Source organism: Pelecanus crispus, chromosome 2 (assembly GCF_030463565.1).
Source record: "Pelecanus crispus isolate bPelCri1 chromosome 2, bPelCri1.pri, whole genome shotgun sequence".
NCBI classification, from domain to species: Eukaryota; Metazoa; Chordata; class Aves; order Pelecaniformes; family Pelecanidae; genus Pelecanus; species Pelecanus crispus.
The window spans coordinates 11566663-11590714 of NC_134644.1; the positions used below are offsets into that span (position 1 = coordinate 11566663).

Consider the following 24052-nt stretch of genomic DNA (forward strand, 5'->3'; position numbering starts at 1 on the left):
CTCTTAGATGGAGACTGGATGAACTAAATGATGGCCCAAACCAGTTTAAACAGTACAGCAAATATTAAGAAAAAGTCTAGGCTTGGCTGAGCCCATCAAATTAATACCAAATCCATCTGGAGTGTCTTGCACAATTATTCCTGTTCTCTAACGAGCTCATCTGAATACATAGGCAGCATCCTTTTGCAGGTGCTGATCCAGTTACCACCTGTCTTCCGGGACTGAATGGAAGATTTGATTTTGATCCAAGTCTGGAAAGTGCAGACACCTGATCAGTACTGGCACTGCCAGGAAGCGTGCCATCCAGAAACACCTTGCCACGAGGGACTTATGAAGATGGGCATGCTTTCACTTGGCTTTAGCTGCTTTCCCAATGATTGGCAGAAGCCTTTTATTCTGAAAAAAAAGGAATGTATCTCACCTGGGAAAAAAAAAAAAACCCAAAACTGAACATAATGTTGTAGTGAGTATCAATAAAGATTATCCAGTGGGGTCCCTTCTAAATGCAACAGTGATTGGGTGATGAACTTCTGCAGCCTTTATTTATGGCTGATGAAAACTGATTGACTATTAGGAATTCAGACAAGTTGTAGCTGTTTAAGGGAAGAGGTATCATAATTAATTATGGTAATATAATGAATTAAAAATTAATGTTTAATGCAAACAGCATTAATTCCTGTGGTTGTTTTTCTGTAATAGATAGAGGATCCAATACCCCTTTTCTTATTTATGCAGTACGTAGTTCTATTTTCTATCAATATCTGCTTTAACAAGCAGGTGGAAGGGCAGGAAAGATTGCCACACACAGAAATCTGCGGTTCTAAATCTAAGGCAATTATATGCAGTTCTAGCTCCTTTTGAAAACATAATTAATGACAACTGATAAGTGGTCGAATCATGACAGTTTGTTCAATTGATCATTTTAAGAGAAAAAAAATTAGATGCCTAAGTTGAACAAAAGACCTTCTAATTCTTACATGTGATTCTGTTTCAGACCAACAAGCAAGGAATTCCCCACTGAGGTATCCTGTACTTCTCACTCCACTTTCTCTCATGTAAAACCCAAAAATCTGCCTACACACCTTACAGCAAGGCTACCTAGGTTAAAGTAGTCAGCATACATGACTATTTTAAAAATCCACCTCATCGTATTACTGATTAGGACAGGGATATGCAAAAGAGGGGAAAAGGGAGTGTGTGTGTAGAGGGAAGCAACACACTGACTTCCATATGAACCATTTATTGAATAAATACATGCATCATAATGTAGAATTACATGAGCAAAAAAGGCAATCTGTACAAAATTGATTACCCTTTGTTCTCATTTCAACTCTCACCATTTGCTGCAGCTCTGATAAAGGATTCAAGGCAGAAAATGAAAATTCTTTCAATCCACATCCAAGTGATATGCATGCTGATTTGAGTTCGGGTTATACCACTGCTATAATTAAGAAAGCTGGTTTTCTTGTCAGTGAAGCAGAGTAATTCTAAAAACAGTTTCAATAGTAGAGAACATGTGTTGGTACATACAGGTAACAAAGCTTATTTTTAGCCATTTCTTAAACATCTTCATATGTTCATATTTTAAGGCACAGGGTAAGCAAGAACTACATGAAAAGCTATCAGTTGATATTGAATACATTGATTTGATAATGAGGTGCAGTTTTTGCCCAGAGAAAAAATTATGTTCGTCCTTCCTACTTCCATATAAACAGACCAATCAGAATTTGGTAACTATGATACAGAGGTCTGTTTCCACTATCAAAAGAATCAGTCTCATCTAGGCAGTCATATTCTGATCCAAATTCACTCAGGAGAACACTTCTAAGGAGTTTGGCATCCAGGACTGCTTACAGTCAATGGGAATTACTGTTACTGAATTACAATGACAACTCAATCTCTTAATTTTAGATACCTAAATGGGAACTGGGCTCTCTTAAGAGCCTATCCCTAATTTTAGGTTGTGAGCTATTTTGGAAACCTGTCCTATATACTTTATTCAGTTACTCACTTTGTGCTATCATCTCACATTTACCCAAACACAACATTTTTTCCCCCCTCGAGACTTTAGAAGACAAAATGTGCACTTTTTTTGTTTAAGTGCAGCATCTTCTATCATCTGTCCCCAGACTTCACTTAAGACTTGAAACACAGAATCAGTCTAATAGCCCATTTGTTGGCTGTGGATCAAACTCTGGAGAGTCACTGGCCAAGATGTACAGTAAAAGTCCTTTTGCCTTGGTTCAGCCCAAGGTAGAAGACAATTATGCTCAACTGCTGCACTTAGACCTCCTTTATTTAGATCAGGTTTTGCTTTCTGCATTTTCATTGCATTAACAATAATTCTGTATTTCCATTCTTAACATTTTAATGGAGTACTAGCAAAGAAAATATGTCTTTCATAATATATTACATTTTATATGAACAGATGAGTGTGTATATATATATATTAGATACTCATACATTCCAATATAGTGAAGCCTTCAAATGGAAATGTTTTCTTACAATGAACCTCTCTCTATTGCCCAGTCCATCAGAAAGTAACAGCAGCAAAATTTACAATGTAAGTTTGTTTGCTGAAATTGTCTTGTCTAAAATGTGGCAATAAGGAGGCCATCACTGTATAGAGGTGCATGTGTGCGTCTCACACACATCCGTGACAAATGTTCGTGTTAAACTGAATTGAGACAAACTGAAATGAGTTAATTCTTAAACTTGAAAAAGACAAAAAGCTACATCTATGGTAGGCACTTTGGTACATCTAGTAATGTAGGCATATTCTATATCTAGAATTAAGGTTCTGTCAGTAATCTTACAATAAAGCTAATTTCAGGAGTTTATTGGTTTTTAAATATTCTTTAAAATTCTTTCTTGGCTGAGAGATCATTCTAGAATCCTAGCTAAATAATATACTTTGTCTGTCTAATTGCATACGTATCCAAGAATGAGGGCGTTGGCTCCGAGAGAGCTGAACTGTTCTCTTGGATTCTTAATGCACATTTTTATAACAGTCTGAGAACACTTGCCAGAAAAAGAAAAATCAGTTCTGAATAAAAAAAAAATTCCCTATAATTCATAAAATTAGAGTTATGAGCTCAGCTGTTTAGGCTGATACTCTCCCTTCAACTCTCAACTGTCGACTTTTATCAGTTTGTGCTAATTGTATCACTGCTGTAGTCTTGCAGCAGACTACGGCAAAGCTTCAGCAGAATGCAATGATTTCTCAAGAAACCTCTGTGGACCACTGGAGTGCATTTTTTTCATGCACCAAACACACTATGTAGCAATGAAGCAACTGTAAAGACAGCCAGTTTCAACTCAGTTTCACACTTTCTTACCTATTGGGTTTCCATTTTAGTATTACAGAAAGTATAGCATAATATACTATTTAGCATAGTATTGTATAATAAAAATAACATGTGTCTTGTACATATGCCTACTATATGAACTTATATTGCAAGCTGATTTGTATACCTTTTAGATCAGTGAAACAAGGCAGTAAGGACAGTTCTAAGTGGTCAGGTATTTTTTGTTTATAATACAGAAAAATCCATGTCCTCATACCTTCAAAAGGTCACATGTCTGGTACAGGAATAAATAACAAAATCCAAGTGAACCTGTATAATAAAACCGTACTGTTTGTCATGTTTACTCCATTAAATGAAAACTCAGATTTAGAAACTGTGATTCATGGACCTCATCCTCTATTTATACAATATTTATAGAATTTTCATTTTTGTTTATAATATTCTATAGCATGATTTCCCAATAATACATTTATATATAAATATTAAAGTGTTAATGTTTTGTACATTTTAAGCTAGCCCCACTGGGCCAGAAACACAATAAAGTAAAAATGTTTTTCTGCAGTTTGTTTTTGAAGAATATCACAAAATGATTAAGACCATTGTGCTGCAAAGACAGAAGAGATTCATCTGAAGAAATTAACATGCATTTAGAAGAAAATATCTATATCCTTTATCTAATTTTCTTGTGAATTCAAACCAGCATGGAAGAATTATAAAAAAATAGTATATATTTACATGGTACAGTATACCTTGGTGAAATATAAAACAAGGCAGGAAACCAGCAGAACATAATCTTTTCACTTTCTAATAGGTACAACCATCATAAAGATCAATTTAAACACAAAAGGTTACTTTACTGTACTATTGCACATTACAGTAACACATAAAATTGTTTAGCAAATTAAAATACAAAGTTTAATAATGAGAAAGGCTATGTCTACATAAAATGACCAAGTGTTATAAAATTATTGGGGATGTCTCTAAGAACTAAATCAGTAAAGCTATAAAAATAATATCGGTACATCTGTGAGAACAATGCTTTAAAAATATATAAAGGTTGGCAAAAGTATGTGTAGGGAATTCCCTTTATCCATGGGCTTAACTTGCACCCTGTGGCCTTGTACCATCTTCTGTTAAATCATACCTGAAAATGAAAAAAACAAAGGAATTTTTTTTTATATGTAGCATCTATCATTAAAACTATTATTAACACACCAGTTATTGGTATGTAGTAGTATTAATAAAGGAAATCTTATACTTACCACTGGGTCCAGCCTTTAGCAAGTTCTTCAGATGCCAGAGGTATTAATAACTGTGGAAAGTTAAATTAGCAATCTCATTTTAGGTCTTTTAAAGATCAAATCTGACAATCCTGTAAACTACAGTATAAGTAATGCTATTATTAAACAATATCTTTTACATCCTTGTCATCATAGCTATCTGCTATCTGCCTGACTTGTAGTAAAGTTTCAAGTTGCTGTTTTTGACCTAAAAAATCTATACACTTTAGTGATACGGTCCCAGAGCACCTCACAGGCTTAAATTCTGAACATGGCATATCTTGGCAATGGCAATCAGCAGATGTGTTTATGCTAACAGCCTTCCTGGTAAACAGGAAAATTAAGAGCACCGTTCACCATGAACTGACCACAATTCTGGTATCTCTCATCCTCTTTACAGAGCTTGAACATGGCAATTTGCAAGGCTGTAGGAATTTACTGTTCCTTTTTGCATGCTCCAAATCACATGTGTAGGAAATAGAGTGATTTAATGAGTGCCTATAGAACAGTGAAGCTGTAAACACAATAGCTGGTTTTGGCATTGGGAACATCTCCAGTAGCAGTTCTTTCTCATGGATTTTACAATCTGGAATTTTAATTACTAGCCATACATTTGTTCTGTGTGCTTCTCTAAGTACTCTTGCTTGTCTTTCCAATTTTGTCTGAACATTTTCTGAGATATCACCTGTTTTCTACTGTTTATTTTCTTTCTCTGACTGTATGATTAATAAGGCTGACATGCAGGTTTCTTTTTTTACCATGAGCCTCAGAACTTACTGTTCTCTAGGAGAGATTACTGCCTCATCTTTTGATGTCTGTCTCTGCAGTTTGTTCCTTCCCTTGCTGAAGCTTGACATCTAAGCCATCTATGATTTTTAAAAGCTTGGTACCTGAATCAGGTGCTTCAGTCAACACTAACAAGCTCATATCACAAGAGGATTTTAGTCTTATACAATAACATGCTGTATTAACAGAATTTGCTCGTTGTCAACTTACTTTGCCAAGCAGCCCTTTATCTTTGGACAAGAAACCACCACTGTTCTTCACTGCTACATCTAGTGTTCTTCTCTGTACTTCAGGCAGGGAAACACTGAAATCAAATCTGACAGGCAAGGTGATACTTTAGAGAGAATTTTGTACCTGAAGGGCAAGTTCAGTTCCTACAGCTAAACAACAATTCAAAACATAACCAAACCATCCGCCTCCCCAAACAAAAAAATGAGGTCTGAGATAAATGAAGAAAAAATTCCCAATGTTTTGCCTAAAATACTGTGATCAATATCAACATCAAATGTTTGAGACTTCTGTTACCTTTGGTCTCTAGAAGCCGCTGATAAAACAAAACAAAGCAAACAAACAAAACCCAAACTAAACAAAACAAGGAAAGGTGAACCGCTGACTCGGCAGAGACAAGAACAAGGAATCCTACTATCTTGACAGCTCAGTATCACTATTCTCCAAAAGGGAAAGACTGGTCAGTCTTACTGATCCTCAGTCCTCTAGAACCAGAGCTCCTTTTCTTTCCTGGCACACCAAGGAAACCTCTAACTTTTAAGGAAGAACGCATTTTGTTTGCTAGATCTGAAGCTTACAGAAAGTGGGGGCAAGATTATACCACAATCTACACCTATTTGTCACTACAGTTCTTAAGCAGCTTTATTGCTTTGCAATACATTTTACTTGGAAAGGCACAGTAAAACAAATCTATTACCTGGAATAAACAGGAGAGAGCTGCAGTACCAGAAAAACCTACCAGAGCCTCTAACTAATGATTTACAGAGTCCCCTTGGACAGAATGGGCTGAAGTGTTGTTTTCCCCAAATTAAGTTTCTGTCTGTAGAGAAAGGTGGTCTTTATTGATAAGTGATGGGTGGGGGAGGAAGGGGTACACGTGTGAGGGAAACCACCAGCAAAAAGCTGAGTGCAAAGGTAATCTGCAAAGTGCAAAGGATTTTTATGCAATATAATGTTGCACAAGCTTGCACAACTTCCAACCTACAGGCCAGGATATAACCTATGAGGAAATTTCCTGACCCCCTGGATGCTGAGAAGTACCACCAAGCAGATTGACCGAGTAATTTGATCATGCATAGACACTGGCTGGCCAGTCCTACCGAGGAGGCAGCATCTATCAGCCAGGCCATCGGCCAGTCAGAATCAACATGCTTCCTGGCAGGAAGGGATACCAACAGCATTGCCCAGCTAAAAGGCACTCATGTTCTGACCACCTGCCAGAAGAGTGCACACTGCTTTTTAGCTGCCAGCACAAAAGGGATGTAACTGACATAGGATGAGGCAGAAAATAAGAGAGAAGTGGCTGGTAACAGAGTAAGAAGGGCTATAGTGGTAACAGGGAATAGAAGGATGGGAAGAGCTATTACAGCACAAGAGAGAGATGTGATCAAGTCTGGTGGTGACAACTAGGAGTTTCAGCAGATCATCCATTCAGGTAAGCTGAGAAACCTCGATTTGACAGCTTTGTAATTACATGATATAAAATTACTACACATAGTTTAGAACATACATTTGATCGAACACTGGGTTTAATGTCTTCTTTGATACATGTGTTTTTCTTCTTCCTGATCGTCTCTTATCGGGCAATAAATACATTCGCACATATGGATCAGATCCTTCTTCTGAAAATGCTATTAGATTTCTGTGGCGAGTAAAAAACAAGGAAAAACACTTAGAAAATAAATGAGACATTGCTGAATATAATCACTACTATCACTTAATTTAGTACATGAATCAATTGTGGGATGTCCTGCACAAAGTATGATGCGCAGGATATAGCGCATATATAACAGCAGTGGAAAAGAAAAACAAAAAAAAAAAAAAAAAGAAAAAAAAAAAGAAAAAAAAAAGAAAAAAAAAAAAGCCGAGCAGTGACTTGTACAAGATCAGATAAATGGTGACCGGACAGCACAGGTGGGAATACAATGTTTCTTAAATTCCAATTCAAAGTTTAGCTATGGCTTTCCAAAAATCATGTCGTTTTGTCATTCCATGAAAAATTCAGTCTCTTAGTTTTCAGACACTGCTGATAAAAATCTACATGCCGCTTTCATTTAAAATTTGACAGAGGCATACTAGACAGATACAACATCACAGCAAAATCTTCAAAAAAGTTTTTGCTGATTCTGAGTATAGCTCTGCATGTTTTTGTATTTACACATAATTACAATCAGTACGTTATTTTAAAGATAACAAAGATCATCCAGACAACCAACTCAAGAGCATAAGTCAAGACAGGACAAAGTTTACAAAGAAATAGGCACAGAAATGGAATTTGGTATTTTATGCTCACCTGCAGGCATGCACTACCACAATCAGTTTGTTTCTTTGTGAACTATGACGAATTGTTAGCTGAATCTGTCCTAACGGAGACTGCCCCAGAGTTGTTCCACTGTAGGAAAAAGTAGAACATCATGCTTAGTTTTTAAAACACGTGTTTAAAGTAAGACCTAACTGAAATACATACTGAGTAGTTCTCCCAGAAATCATGTATTGTCCATTTAACTTTTCACTAGACCAATGTGAAAGAAGAGAGCACACACAAGTTAGAACATGAGCATATCTTCATCAGTTTCTTGTACTTCAGTTCCTTGTCCAACAGCTCTACTCTCCAAAATAAGCTAGGTATTTTTGTCAGTTTAGATGTCAGCTGCTCTTCAGTACTTTGAAAACCATTATCAGTACAGAACTTGCTTACTCTAAAATAAACATTAAAGCAGTATCTAGGAAATTGGAAGAATAATGGTGCAAACTGCAATGAAAACTTCAGTGATGGGCAACTCTTACCTCCAGCCAGCAACCAATTAGAAGACCAGCTCATTCTTTTCTAAATTCTCTAACGTAAAAATATAGATATTCTTGGGATTAAAATAGTGCTACTTAAACCCTCTTACTGTCTGAAAAGCTCAAATCACAGTATAAACACAGCTATTTTACTTTTCTGTAGCTCATGCCACACTGAAAATAAGATTAGAATCAATTTACACTTACGAATACAGGTCATGCTTAAATAAAAAGCAAGCAATATGTTTAAGAATTTCTGTTTTAAAGAATGACCAGTATTTGAAGAGTTCCCTCATCTCTATAAAACACTTATTTTAGTTTGCGTAAACTGACGAGGAGTATTTTCCGTTTCACGCAGAACAGTATATGGCATGCTTGGCATTTCTCAGCCACCTGAAGGGTATCTTAACTTCAAGCGAGAGGCATGCCTCTTTTGTGAAGAGCTACTACAAAGGGATTGCTCTATTAAAATTCCCAAGTCATTAACCTTAAAAACTAGAATGAAGCATTTCTGTTCAGTATTTTCTTAGTTTAAAAAAAAAAAAAATAAAAAAAAATCAGAGCACCTAAAAACACGGGGCCTGCAATAAAGGACCTGCTTAGCTGTAGCTTTACCACTTTTATCAAATGAGAAAGTATGAACTTTGTGTATTAAATAAGGAGTAGTATTTCAACATTTATCATAATTAACAAAGTCTAACCCAGTTTGGGCCAGAAGAGAGGCTGACAAACTGAAGACAAAACAACAGAGGACCATAAAGATAAATGGGGGACTGGAACACATAAGCAGATGGTAAAGGAAATGGGTTTGTACCAATTGATGAGAAGGTCAACAGCAGATTCAATTGCAGTCTTTCACTACTTAAAACAGACATTATAAAGAAGACTAAGTCAGACTCCTCGTGGCTGTGCACAGTAAAAGAACAAGAGGCCACAGTCAATTTGCAGCAAGATAAATTCCAATTGGAAATAAGGAAAAAAACGTTTTCACAGTGGAGTGGCTAAGCACTGGAATTGCTGAGAAAGTTTGTAGAATCTCCATCCTTGGAGATATTCAAAACTTGTTTAGAGAAGGCCCAAGAAACCTGATCTGACTTTGAAGTGGGATTTGCTTTGAACAGAGGGCTGACTGACCTTCAGAGGTTCTTTCCAGCCTATATTACTCTATTGATTCTATGAACTCTGATAGAGAAAAAGAGGAATCAGTTCAATCTCTTACAAATAGAATCACAGAATCATAGAATCGTTTAGGTTGGAAAAGACCTTTCAGATCAAGTCCAACTGTTAACCTAGCACTGCCAAGTCCACCACTACTAAACCATGTCCCTAAGTGCCACATCTACACGGCTTTTAAATACCGCCAGGGCTGGGGACTCAACCACTTCCCTGGGCAGCCTGTTCCAATGCTTGAAAACCCTTTCGGTGAAGAAATAAAAAGTTAAAATCTTTCTACTTAGCTTCACAGAGGAGCTACATGAATAGGGAATTAATGGTTTCCATTCTCCTGTTCAGAGCAGAATGGCTGCTCAGCTATCTTTACTGGTAAGTATAGCTGCCCGTTGAGGCAAGTAAAAAAAAAAAAAACTAGAGAATTTAAGAAAGCATGGCTGCAGCGATCCTCATTAATTGAAGAGTAACTAACTATTCATTTAACATTCTTTATAGTCAACTATCCCTCCGAGTAATTTAAAGAGACCAGCTACATTCAGCTTAATTGGCTTAATATTAATGCCAGTAGGATTCAGTGGTGAAACAGGCAACTATTGCCATGGAAGTGATTAATGTTGTATCGAAAAATATCATTCCCTCTTGCCATCCCACTCTTTTTAGCACTACACAGTGTAGCTATGAGAACAAGGTGGCCTTTATCTTGCAGATCATCGCAATGGTAAGGTAACTTCTACTTGCAGCATCTGTCTAACCGACATACAGGGAGGAAGCAGAAAATCACAATGACTGATTTTTAAATGCCAGGCTCAAACTGCAACAGGAAAAAATACTACTGAAATGCAAACTAAGCACTCTTTGGCTGCACTGACATTTTTTATAAATCAACTTAGATGTATTGCAAAACCAAGTAATTAACAACATACTTTTCAAGCTGTCGTAGTCTTTGCCGTAGCTCCTGCGTGGCAATAGGCAGAGATATATCTGAGGCTATACTAGGAGTGGGTTCTTTGACTGAGAGGTGGCTGGGAGAATAAGAGAAGTTAGAGGCATGAAGACTGGAGGAACTTCGGCTGAGATCTGTTGGCCACTGAGGACTGGCATTGGGAGGCTGACTTTTTTCAGCTGTATCAGTCTTTTTATCACTATCAGTCACTGGGGAAGCTGGAACAGGTTTATTTGAATCAGGTGGTGGTGAGACAGGAACCTGAGGCTTAAAAGATGTTTTTCTTGCATCTTTGGAAACCGATGGCCTTTTTACTTGGGCTGAGTGTTGATGATCTGGAGACCTTGCTTGCTTTTCAAGAGAAAGGACCTAGAAACAGTAAAAATACATGTAATACCACTATTTTCCAGTATAAAAAACAGGAAGAAATTTGTTTCTACAAGCATACTGGTTGGTGACAAGTTGTTAAGTTCAGACACTAATGCAGGACCAAAAATATTCACACTTACACTCACTCACTCTACAATAGGAAACCTTTTGCACAGCAAAACACAGCTCCATCTTCTTTGTGCCAACTGCAGTAACTATAGAACAATGTGAACTTCTCCATTCATTTAGAATTTTTCTCCTCATTATCCCTGTCCCATAATCTACATACTTCTGGTGCAAGTGCTATTTACTTTGCAGCTCTAGCCACCTGGAAAGCTGTTCAAGAATTTTTTTCTTCTCATCTTTTGAAATTTAATCCTACATCACAAGTTCTTCTCACTCATTGTCCTTACTTTCTCTTTTATAGGTTTTTTCATTTCATTATTTTCATTTATTAATGACAAGTAAGCAAGAAAGTGCTTTAGAAAAGAACAAATAACAGAAGTTAACAAAAGTTTGACAGTGTTTGCAAAGAGATACATTACCTTATTAAACCAAATAATTTAGCTGAGGAAAAAAGCAAACCAACTTTCAGGTATGCAAGTTTCATCTTCAAAACTCCAATGTGCTTGAAAGTTGGTCTGAATTTTTCTAGTATTATGAAGGTACTTCCTTTCCCTATAAACTTTATTCTTTTTAAACCATCATGACCTCAGTTCCATTTCTATAAGATAAAGGTGATTTCACTGATCTGTAGCCTACTGAGTCATAACAGACTTGAAGGAATTCAGATTCCAAACATGATCTCCGAACCTAAAACCACAGGGAACCTCAGTCTTAATTAATGCAGCTGATTACTGTTTTGTTCAGAGAATTTTCTGATTTTGAAATAGAATGTATTTAAATTAGAGGTTATCTTTGTGTACTCGATAGTGCTGCCACAACTAAGGACACCTGGCATTGTGACACCCAAGGAAATGTACTATCTTCTTCATAAAGCTAGAAGACCAGAATTCACAATACTCTTAAATATGCTTTCAGATATTTACAATGGGAAAAGTTTTAGAGTACCCTGAGTGCAATCTTCATGTTTATAGTGCTGTTTGGACCAGAGTTGCTCAGGTGGAACCGCTGATGCATAGTTAAATCTTCACTCTCCAGCAATTGGCTTAGAGGCAGTTTGAAGTTCCCCAAAGAACACTGGTGCTGTTCATCCCTCACCTGAAGGAACACAGTGTTATTTTGTGTAAGTTATTTTGTATCACCTGCTTTGTTAGAATTCAGAGAAAGAAAATTAAATGACAGTTTTATTTAAAAACAAAAAATCCAAACAATATTGAATGTAGTTTGTTCTTAAACCAAATTTCCCTGATCATAAGAATACTTTACACTGAAGAAGGAAATAGCAAATACACTCAATGCCTAGTTTCTTTATCCCTATCTTCTACAGCAAAAGCAAGACTAACTAAGAAAACTAACCATCACGTCTACATCTACCTGACCCTTGATCAAAATAACTACATGGTTTCCAAATGGTCTGTGTGAAAATGAATTTCCACAACTGTTAGAGGAATAGTAACTAGGACAGTACTCATTTACACTTTAGTCTCTCTGAACTATGTAAATGATATGTCAACAGTGTAAGGGGATACCGTATTTAGATAAAGCAAAGACTTCCTTGGGATGAGAGAGGAAACAAATCAGCCATACAAAACAGCAATTTCTGCTAGGTTAAGACTGCTAAGGTTCAAAACAGGTATCAACATTTTTTTTTTTCTTTTCGTAAGTAAAACAACCACCAACTGTGTTCTTCTGGTGAGAGATTGGTTATAGTCTTTCTTCCTTTTAGTAGTAAATGCAGATAAACATTTCATAGCCTGGTCTTAAAAAACACTTTAAGTATAATTTTAATGGTGTTCACAATATATTCGGTCTCATTTCATAAGAGCCTGTAATCTCTGAATGTTACTACTGAAATGCCTTAGGAAAGAAAGTTATGTAAAGAGAGTGACACAACATACCTCAACTTCAAGATCTTGTCTTTTGGGATTGTGTACAAAGAAAGTGAAGTTTTCCTCCCATACTGGTTCATTGGTCTTGTATCGAATCTAAAGTTAGGTAACAGGAAGCATACAAGTTATAAAACATTTTTGTCTAACAAAGCCAGTGTCAGGAGTTGAGCACATTTTTCATTTTGGCTTTGCAAAATTAGTGCCTGAAACCTGACATATTTAAACAAAGGCCATATTTAAACAAGGCATATGTAATATCACATATAAAATTATACACAGGATATGTAATAGAATGTTTTGCATTAAAGTTGCTGCACATAAAGTAAAATTTCTGCTAAAGAACCTTTACTTCACACCAGTATATGAACAAAAGCAAGGTCTTCAGACCAGCACATTCTCTCTCCTCTCATACGTCTCTAGAAGGGCTGAGCTAACTCAATGAAATTCGTAGAAACTAATATTTTTCCTTCTAACCGCCAAGTAGCCCTGCAGAAGATTTCACTGCCAAATCTCACTACTTTCAGCATGCCATTAATGGGGGATGGGGAGAGAGAGAAAAAGTGCTTATAAAAAAAAGCTCTCTCCAGGAACAAAGGACTTGAATTTCTATCTCTGTTCTCTAATAGGTATCAAAATTAAGATTGTATATAAGAACTGGTTTAGGCTTTGTGACAATGTTTGACAGGATATGAAGAAGCCAAATTAGACGTCCTCTCCTTTTGGCTCACTGACACTTTTACTTGAAAACAAACAAACAAGCCAACCAACCAAAACACAACCATATTGCATATATCTACCTATCTAGGTATCACTTCACTGTTGCTATTTTATTTTAAAGAGCTGTTTGAATGCACAGAGGTTAGTTATGGACAAGACAACAGGTATGTTGAATGCCTTGGGTCAAAATCAGAGGGATCACCATCAAGATCGACCTCATGACAGGCATCTGTTACAGACCACCCAATTAAGAGAAAGAGATGGATGACACTTTCTTCAGATGACTCAAAGCTGTCTCAGGTCTGCAGAATCAGGTTCTCACCGAGAGCTTCAACTACTGTAATGTTTTCTAGGAAATCAGCACAGTGGTGCACAAGCAGCTTAAGAGTTTGCGCTAGGAAAACACACGCTGTTGTGTTACAGTTGTTCTCAATCATTGGATGTGTTGACTAGGAGTGGTATTCTTCTGAATCTACTACTTACAAACGAGGAATATTGGTTTGCAGATGTGACTATCAACAGCAGCCTTGGCTACAGTGACTGTAAGATCACAGAACTTAAGATCCTAAGAGGCACGAGGAACACAAATAGCAGAATAAAAGCCTTGGACTTCAGAAAAGCAGATTTCAACTTGCTCTAGGAACTGTTAGAGTGGATTCCATGAGTGGCTACCTTAGAGGGCAAAGGAACTCAGGAGTGCTAGAGGACAGCCTTCTCAAAGCACAGAAGTAGTCCATACCTCAAAGCAGAAAAAGCAGCAGACATAACAACAAAGTAGCCTGGCTAAACTATGAGCTCCTGAGAACTACACAGCACTTTGGCTAATCTAAGGCCCTACTTTAAACAGAAGGTTCAAGCAGATGATCTTCAGTAGTCCCTTTCGACCTGGGCATTTCTGTAACTCTGTGATTCTGTAAATTTTCAAATCTTGATCAGTATTCTGAAGCCTGCTGTTTGCCCACAGAGTTATTTATATAATCACTGCTGTAGGAATGCCAGTTGCAGAACAGAACCTACTGTGGAAGGACATCTACAAATAGTTAAAAATCCACTCTCTACTCACAGACAGTTTAAATTGAGTAAGCACCCATTCAAACCTTGGCTTCTTGTTGGCAATTTTAGTTCTGGTGGTAACTTTTAGTGCAGTGGATATGCTGAATGGCTTGATAGCCAATGCCAAGCACACAGAGCCACCAAATGTTTGTAGATAGAGCCAAGTATAAAGGGTAGGAACTTACCTTACTTTCCTGTGCCTTGTGTCCAACTGACAGCAAAACAAGTGGGTTGGGATTGCTGTTTATTTTCTTTCCTGACTGGTAAAGAAAAAGCAAAAACTTTGCCTTCAGAATAAAGCAACACCTCTCTCTTCTGAAACTTAAATGTTTGCATCATAAAAATACAAATCATATGCATTCTACTATATGCTTATCTATTATTTTCAGTATTTTATTCAACAGGCTTGAATGGCAGACTGGCTAGTAACTCATGAACACGTTAGCATGAAGGCATCCAACCACCCTAAATACACTGAAGCAAAATGCTACAAATAAGCAGGAGTTTTAGACTCCTTTCCGTTCTCTTTGAATGAAACTGGTAAGGTGCAAATTTTTATCCTTTAATGAGTATTATGACCCCCAAAGCTAATGAAGCATAGTTAAAACTGCAAAATGAATATTGCATGCAGATGGGAGATGTGGAGAAAGCACAAACTCAGGAAGCTTACTTTATTTACATTGCAGTAGTATTATTAAACTGAACATTTATATTCCTCTCTTTTCAGTTTGGGGAGAAAGAGGATGCACTATAATGTACCTGATGTGTATTTCTACAGTTTACCAAATACTTTTTATTAGAGAATCAACCATCTGCCATATCTGAGCCTTGCTTACCAGGTGTATAGCATTACATCAAACTGTGGAAATAAATACTGGTTTAGAAACAAATTATATACACAAAGGAACATTCCCAACTACATGTTTCTTTCACAGATTTTAAATTAACCTAACAAAGATTTAAGTCAGAAAGTTAGACATGAAAGTTAATCATCTCAAGCAGGTGTTAATGCAGTTTAAAATGCCTAGAAAATATAGTATATATGGTTAATAATATACTTTGAATTCGACCATGTAGGAGATTGCACAGATTGGGTATGTAAACAGAAAGTCAGTTAAAATCTACTTAATGCATGTAAGGTCACAACTGCAACCAACTGATTAAAATATTTTTTATTTTTAAATTAAGAATGTGCATATTTTAGGTATTTTGGGATCTGAACTTACATTTTGGACATCATACTTCCACAAATATCACTTGACTTTAATGTGACACACTGCTTATAACCATACTTTCCTTTAGAAAAAAAGCTGTTAAGAAAGCACTCCTTTCTTGGACGAATGCCGCATTTCTTTTTTTCATGATTTCTAATCGAAAATATTCAGCTCTCATCAAAGGCAACAGAATACAAAGGTTTAAGGAACAGAGAGAAAGTCAGGTTACACTCCAACTGATGGTGTTTAAAAATGGTAGGTGGAATTTGTTTCATTTTTTCTTTGTCCATTAAAAGGTGCCTGAAACTCCCTTTTCTTCATAAAATGATGAAACTACAGAAGCTGACAAAAAGACCCTGCTGCTTATGCTGATATGTAAACATGAATAATCTTAATTCATGCTAAATAGGCAGCAATATGTACACACACATATAACGCACCTCTAACACCTGCCACTGCCAGATTTGCTGTTGGCAGTCTATGAGAAACTGCCTCTTGTCCAAGTTCCTCCAGCTGAGAACTTGGGTTATGCCTTCTAAGTTTGCCTCTCAACTCCATGTCTTCCATATCAAAAAGCTGGGCTAAGTTTATATAGCATTTATATAAAAGATGTAAAGCCATCTAAAAATGGCTAGCAGAAACAAGATTATTTCAAAACATGTCAGAGGTTGATTTTGTTGGTTAGTCATTCAAGAGTTGACCAATAAAGTATCACTCAATGTAAAAGATGGTTTAGCTTTCATGTCAGCCTTGTTCTTTGGTTACTACTTCAAATTAGTTCTCAAGACTATTTTTTCCCCAGTCTTCTAAAGCAGTCTATACTCCACTCAACTAATCTAAAACTTAAATTACCACAGACCACAGTATTTTACCAATGTCTTGACCACTTCTTGAAACCACATTTCAGTAAAAAGGGATGGCACTAAACATATCTGGCAACAGAAATTCCATCCGCTGTTGGGAGAGAAGCGTTGCAGGCATTTGTGCATTTCCAATTACTTTTGTGACCTTAAATGGACAACTATATTAGTTTTACCTTTAGGGCTTTCTGAACAGCAGCCTTCTTCAAGCCATCAGGGTTAAATTCTAATGGATTATGCTTTTAAGTTAGGAGAGAATGAACATAGGAAGGGTTAATAAGTCATGCAATGAAGCAATTTCACTAGGTTAATTAATTATGGCATGACAACATAGGACAAAGGGGGGGGGGATCAATGTAAAAGAAACACCAAAAATTCTTCAAACAAAACAATGAAGGAACCACAACAACAACAAAAAGAGCCTGACAAAACTTTTTTTTTGTCTTGTCCTCTCTGAATGTTTATATTCTGCTTGAAAACTAATATACTCAGTTTCAGTCCACTTATATTTCCCTTACCATTTTTTTTTTTACCATAATAAAGAAAGTTCACAAAATAGGTTTTATTGAATGCCTGATGTCCTATGGACTTCCTTCTGAATTAACCTTTTTTAAATTTGGTTAAGTATATTTTCACAACATAGAAGCTTCTCTGATAAGTCAAGTAATTATGTGAAGTTCTTTTATGGGAGAAATTACTATGCTAAAAGTATTGATAGATTTTTATAATGACCTAAGTCCTAAGTCATCTGAGCTTCTTCAACAGATGAATGATACAAACACCGCATGCGAACTAGAATGAAGGTCTACTACTTTACTCAGTTGAATGAAGACATGCAAATACACTAACAATGGGAATTTGAACTGATTTAGCAGGACAAAACCTCTGACTACTTTCCATTAATTAAGCAAATTCTTAAATTTTATTTTAAGAACAATATGTTGTTCTTGAAGTGACACATGTAAAGTACAAAAATGTTACAGAAAATTTGCATTCTTCTCATAAGAAATTATTTCAGAAAATATAGTTTTGAAATAAACCAGACTTCAAGTTAGTATACTTATGGCTGGCTTTTTCTTTAAGCACAAATTTTTCTTTCAAGGGAGAATTCTGCTTTAAAAGCTGTAGTGTGTGACAACAAAAAAAATTGCATAATGGCCTTCTTAAACATGCTGGTTTATGAACAGGAACCAATATTTTTAATGCTCTGCCAGAAGAAATGCCTTCCTGAAATTAAAATCCAAAAGTGACTAAAATTTGAAGAGAGATTTAACCTTTGTGCAGAAATACTTTTTTACATTTTCTTTTGGAATGTCATATCCTGAAGTTGGCCAATATATATGACAAGATTCCTGGCATTCAGCTTTAAAATTTCTATTTCAGAATGAATATGCAGTATGATGAAACTGGAGAAAACCAGAAATAAGGCTGGCCTGCTTTTGTGGCATTTTTTTAATCACTGTTTTTCTTAAAATAAAATTCAGGAATCTTCCACAGCTATTTATCTGATATGTTAGGGACTTACTATTGTACTTAAAGACCTTCAGAGATGGAGACTACACGATATCCCTAGACATATCAATCCTAATGCTTACCTATCATTTTAATGAGAAAAATTTTTAATGCCCAACAGGTATGTTCCTTGCTGGAGTTTAAGCAGTGTTTCTTGCTTTCTGACAAAGATGAAAAAGTCACTTTGTTTGCAGCAGCCTTGTATAATTTCCAACCCCATCTTTAGTTCCTAAGGCTAAACTCATCCTAGTTACTCTTCCTCTGCTAGTCACGTTTACTAGATTTCTCACTGTCATCACTGGTGTCCTCCAGATCTTAAATTGCTACGGCCAAAATCAGGGCCTTAGTAATAGCTAAGTAGAACAGAAGGATTCGTCCATACATCTTACAGGCCACACTCCTCCTTCTATATAAAGTATGGCGTTTGTCTTTCATAACAGCATGATACAGCATGACTACAGATTTGTTGCTGTAGAGCTATCCATCAGACAACTATTTCCAACCCATATTTATATGGGTGCAGTGACCATCCTCTATGGAAAAGTACCTTATTTTATGCAGATCATACCTCCAATTCATCAAGATCATTTTGAATCCTAAACTGCCCCTCAACTTACTGGCCATCTTTCCTTCACATGTGCACCTGCATATCCAGTACACAACTTTTTTCCCCCTATGCTACTATTTCAAAGACTTTTAAAAGTCAAAACTAAACCTATGTGATCAATTATAAAGGCAGGAAACTAAAGATTCCTGGATATTGAACATGTCTCAATTCCTCTGGAATCATAGCAAGAACAGGCCAAGAGGGACATCAGCTGGGACAAATATGTTTAAGCCAGACTTCAGGTTTCAAGGCAAGGAGCTACAGGTCCACAAGGATGGTGGCTGAAAAGCTGGGCAGGAGGAGACTAGGAGAAGAAAAGGGAGTATTCAATATAAAAAATACAATAAAAGGTCTTGCCTTGGCTAACAAAATTGTCTTGCTATGCTTCTGGAGTTATAAGAAAAGAGGACAGGTATCCAAGAACTATATTGATAACAGACACAATGGAATAAATCAGATTTCAGGCTAGCATTCTGCAACAGTCAGTGACATTTGCAGCAAATCCTAATAACAAGCCCATAAATTACACCACAACTAACAACTGTTTTGTTTTTAAACCAGGTCCTAATTCAGTATGCTTTGGAGTACAACTCATTACTTCTGTTGACTCACTAAGTCTTGCTTGGGGTTAAAATGGGGCTTTAGAAGTGTCTAAAACTGTGAGTGTGTCCTCAACTGATAACCAGAAGACAGTCACTGATCTGTAAGAGCTGATTTAAAATATGGATCATTTATAAGTGATATAGACACCAAATTAAAAGAAAAATTGTTATGAACTAATGACAACGTATCATAAAACTAGTGTTACTCACTTTCAGAAATTATACTAAGAACACTATTCATACTCCTTAACTTCAGATAAATCAGATTTAGATAGGTATATGTCCAAATTAGGTGTCATGAATCTAGGTTCCCAGCAGTCAATAATTAACTGTCTAGAAAGGAACAGAGAGCACTCAAGGCATTGGATTTTCCTCTCCCTATACGAAGTGAGCCCCCTTTTTAACATTCCCTTCCCCTCAAGTAACTCCTGTTACATGTCAGTTAGATATCTGAACTTGCACATATGAACATTTGCATAATAGGCCATGATTACAGATGCCTTGAAAACAAGATGCAGTTTTATGACTGCTAAAGCTGTTACTATCTCTGGACTACTGCAGTCCTCTCCCCTCTCCTGGCCTCCAGCCATAAATCTTGTCCTCTTGCTTGCTGCAAGACTAGCACCCACGCAACTGCAGAACAAGGCAGTTAACGCTGCTGTTGAAGGAAATCCAGACCTGGCTATCTTAAAATGGTTGCTGTTCCACTCTGACTCACAAATCGCTTTGGGGATTTGGAAAGTTTTGTCCAATGTCTAAATAGATGCTGTTATATGTAGACAACCTGTCCTAAAGCAAAGACCTTAAGATCAACAAAAATATCAGGGCTACACTGTTTATCAAGCATTTTGATTTTTAAAAATTATTATTATTTTTAGGATGTATCTAGTATTTTTATAACTAAAAGAAACAGCAACTACTTAGCAGTTTTTAATACCAACATAACTGAACCATAGCTTATGAACTGCATTTCTTATTCACTAAATTTTAACAAGATTTGGTAATGGATGTAACTTTTTTTGATAATTTAAAATTAACTTCTACACAGAAACTAACTGAAAGGACCACAGAAAAGGGTTTTGTTGGGATTGGGGAGGGGGGTGGGGCAGCGGGAAGGGTGTTTTTAAATCAAGGTTTATAATATGAGCCACAAGTAGCCAGCCAGCAACAAATTTATCTCCACAGTCTACAATGGCATACCCACCTCTCTCTGGCAAACGAGTTCTTGTTCTGAACAGATTCGCATTCTATTTTAAGATACCAAGGTTGTGTTTACAGATTTAAGTGTAAGATATTCAGAGGTTCGTTCATTTGTAATAATCTTGTAACATTAAATTCAAGAAAAAAAAATATTAACTGGTGGTTCTTCCTAGCCTGGATTTTCCTGACTACAGACTAATTTGAAAAAAAGAAAAGGAGCTTGGAAATTTGCAAAACAAGGAGCATCATGGAGTGAAATAGAATTTACAAGGGAATTTATAGTTTGGGGAGCACAAAGAACCACACCCATTTTTAAAGCAATACTTGAACCAGTGTGGAGAGGTTGCAAGTTCTTACAAATATTCAGTGCATCACCTTTTAAAGAAACTACAGGGATGTTGGTTGTAATACTTATTAGTTTCTTTGCAATAAAAGCCAACAATTCACCAGCACACAGTGTGCTAGTATAGTATGCATTTTATTTCTCAATGAATCAGCAATTTAAGTTAAATGTAAGAGCTTTTACAACAAACTTATCTTGGGTTTTTATCATAAAAAGTTAATTACTTACCCAACGATATGCTGATCACTGAAATTTAAGTACCCTTTAAAATGCAATAAAAATAGCACAAAAACAATGCACACTTGTTGAAACCATGCAGCAAAACAAATTGCATGCTCTCATTCCACTAGAGTGAGTGGCTTTAGTAGCACTAATCCACACTCTGGCAGATAAAAGGTACAATACAAATAATACCAGAGAACTCACAAATAGTGCTCTATAGAGTGAGGTAGTGTTTTCACAAAAGACTAGTCCCGATGCTCTCCTCTCTTTTAAGTATCCACACCCAAAGTTTCCCTCGTAGATACTCTTAGGAAGATGGAAATGGAAGGAGAAAGCAGAGTGATGGGATTGTGGCAGAATGAATGCATAAGCAGCTTTACTACACAAAAAAGTTAAGGAAAACAGTCAAAGGATTCCAGAGAAAACAGCAGATAACAAGAAGTAAATATTTGTCATTACAAATAGTTTCGTCTGTTAAATTACTTTCTGTAGCGCAGCTAGGTGAAAAGTTTTTTGATTTTTTTTTAATTAATTCTTCAAATATATTAACCGACTTTCCAAGTTTACTTTTGGTAGTTCAGATTTATATGGCAGATCTGACTAAGTAAATTTAGAGACCAGCCTTCTACAGTTTCTATTTCACTTTAAACATATTTCAGATAAATCATCCCAGTGTCTCAGAAACCCGCAACTATGATGCATCTGTGCAAAAGAAATACCTGTGCTGGGAATTATCCACTCTAACTCAAAACAAGGCTGATGACTAGATCTAAAATGTACCAGTGATAAGCATTAACTTAAGAAATCCATTTGAACGTAATAAAAAGTACTTACTCATCTAGAAAATATTTCAGCTGTAACATTAAAGTTGTGGACTAAATTTTCAAAACTATTAATAAGGGCCAGTGTAATTTTAACACTTCATTCTCTTTGAACTTTCTGTTCCCCATAAATACAAGCAATCCAAAAGAGCGATTAATTTTGCTATTACACTACACAACCTCTATCAGTGAATATGAACACAACATGAGAAGCCAGCAGACTTTCATTTTTAGTCCTGGAAATGTTATTCCATATTAGAATCAAATGGACATAACACAGCTGTATTCGTTATAATTCACTGCAGTTTGTCTAGCATCTTCATGACATTATCTAAGCATTGTCTTTATAGAATCTATAGGAATCTTTCTCGTTCTCCTGCATGAAGAAGTCTTCCCATGATATTTTCCCCCCACATAACTGTGAAGCCTTTTTGTATCTGGTTTTGGACAACTTGAATTTAACAAAGTATTGTATTATTTTATTGTTGTAAACTTGTACATGGAATTTTCAAGTATTCAATATTACTTTCTATTATATTCTTTGTAACGCATTTCTGGAAAGAAAATGAGTTGAAGTTAACTGAGTCATTGGTATTAAGTGTTTTTCTGGGCTGGTAGAGCAAGGGGGGGGGGCGGGGGAAAAGAGGGTTAAACAGGTCCCACACTATGACCATCCTTATTCTCAACCCACCCAGGCAATCTTGTACTGTAGACAGAACATCAGACACAGCAATAAGAAATTTGGGATCCTGTTCCCAAATTTCCTAACTCATCAGCTTTGTGCAAGGAACTTCCCCTTTCTGTGCCCTACAGTTTAGAGATCTACTGATTGGAAGTACTGATTAAGATACTGAAATTAAAATACTGTCCCCAAAAGTAGGTAGAACTCAAGACTTGCATCCTAACCTTTCTGAAGGAGACAATGTTACAAAATGTTTGTTTAAAACAGGAAGGAAAAAAACTAAGCTTAGACAAAGCCCTTGAGTATCTGCTGGAGAAGCTAATCTAATATAGAGAAGCAGAGCTGTATAGGGAAAAAAAATGGAAATTGTAGATGAGAGAACTTTAAACTATGCATTTTAATTAAGAGGCTTTAGTGTATTTTAACAAATATTATTAACTTGTAACAGTTTGAGTAAAATCCAGTAGTCAAACAAGAAAATACAGAAATGGGTTCAATTTAATCTAGTGCACAAACCGTAAGGCAGATGGAATTTTTCTGTGTGTTGCAGTATTCTGAAATTGATGTTAAGCACACCATAATTCTACTCTGCTTCTGCTTACTCTGTACTAGAGTAATTATACTCTTTTTCTGCAGTAATTCCACTCTTTCTGCTAATTTACAGAGTTCCCCTGAATTCAATACAGTGAGGTTAAAAATATAATGCAGGGCTCTATTCCAAATGAGCTACATCTTTTTAGTTTTTAAAATAACCTATAAATACTACTTCCAAACACTGCTCTATACATCCTGGAACAGACATGAAATCACTAGTCAGTGATGTAAACTGTTTAGGCTACTAAGCTTTCATTTGTTACCACTCTGTTTGATGCAGCATTTTAACTTAAATTTAAGATGAGTGGACAAATTTGCATAATGCATGCAAAAAAAACCCTGAGGCTCGAAAACTTTATTCTCTGATTAGTATTTTAGCCATCACTTCCAGAATTCCTCATCTAATAGCAATCCTGAAAAACAGTAAAACTCAGTGTTATGCTTCACATACCTATTTATGGTAGGGTTTGCTTTATTACTGCTATCATTTACAACCAGAAACAGTACTTTATGAACCTGAAATAAACTACAAAACGGTCCATGCTTGTCATAAACAGGCTATTTCACAGTCCCATAGTATAATCCATATAATGGCAGAACTGTTAATTTTTTTGTTTTGCACAAGCAAATAAACAATACTGCAAATGACAACCTGACAGAAATCTCATACAAGTATTCTGCCACTGTAACATCAACTGCACGGTATTAATTTCATGATGAAGACTTCAGTACCTTGAAATCTACC

General features: G+C 36.2%; 1 protein-coding gene across 1 annotated transcript in view; it reads right to left on the minus strand.

Moving 5' to 3' along the window:
- Positions 1-4031: 4031 nt before the first annotated feature.
- ESYT2 (extended synaptotagmin 2) overlaps positions 4032-24052 on the minus strand; it is a 90337-nt gene continuing 70316 nt past the window's right edge. The window contains exons 15-24 of the mRNA XM_075704603.1: positions 16901-16963; positions 14836-14910; positions 12890-12976; positions 11940-12089; positions 10480-10868; positions 7896-7994; positions 7113-7244; positions 5585-5690; positions 4571-4620; positions 4032-4452 (exon numbers count right to left, since the gene is read on the minus strand). Coding sequence (XP_075560718.1) covers positions 4407-4452; positions 4571-4620; positions 5585-5690; positions 7113-7244; positions 7896-7994; positions 10480-10868; positions 11940-12089; positions 12890-12976; positions 14836-14910; positions 16901-16963 — 1197 coding nt within the window. The 3' untranslated portion in view covers positions 4032-4406. The remainder of the gene's footprint in view (positions 4453-4570; positions 4621-5584; positions 5691-7112; positions 7245-7895; positions 7995-10479; positions 10869-11939; positions 12090-12889; positions 12977-14835; positions 14911-16900; positions 16964-24052) is intronic.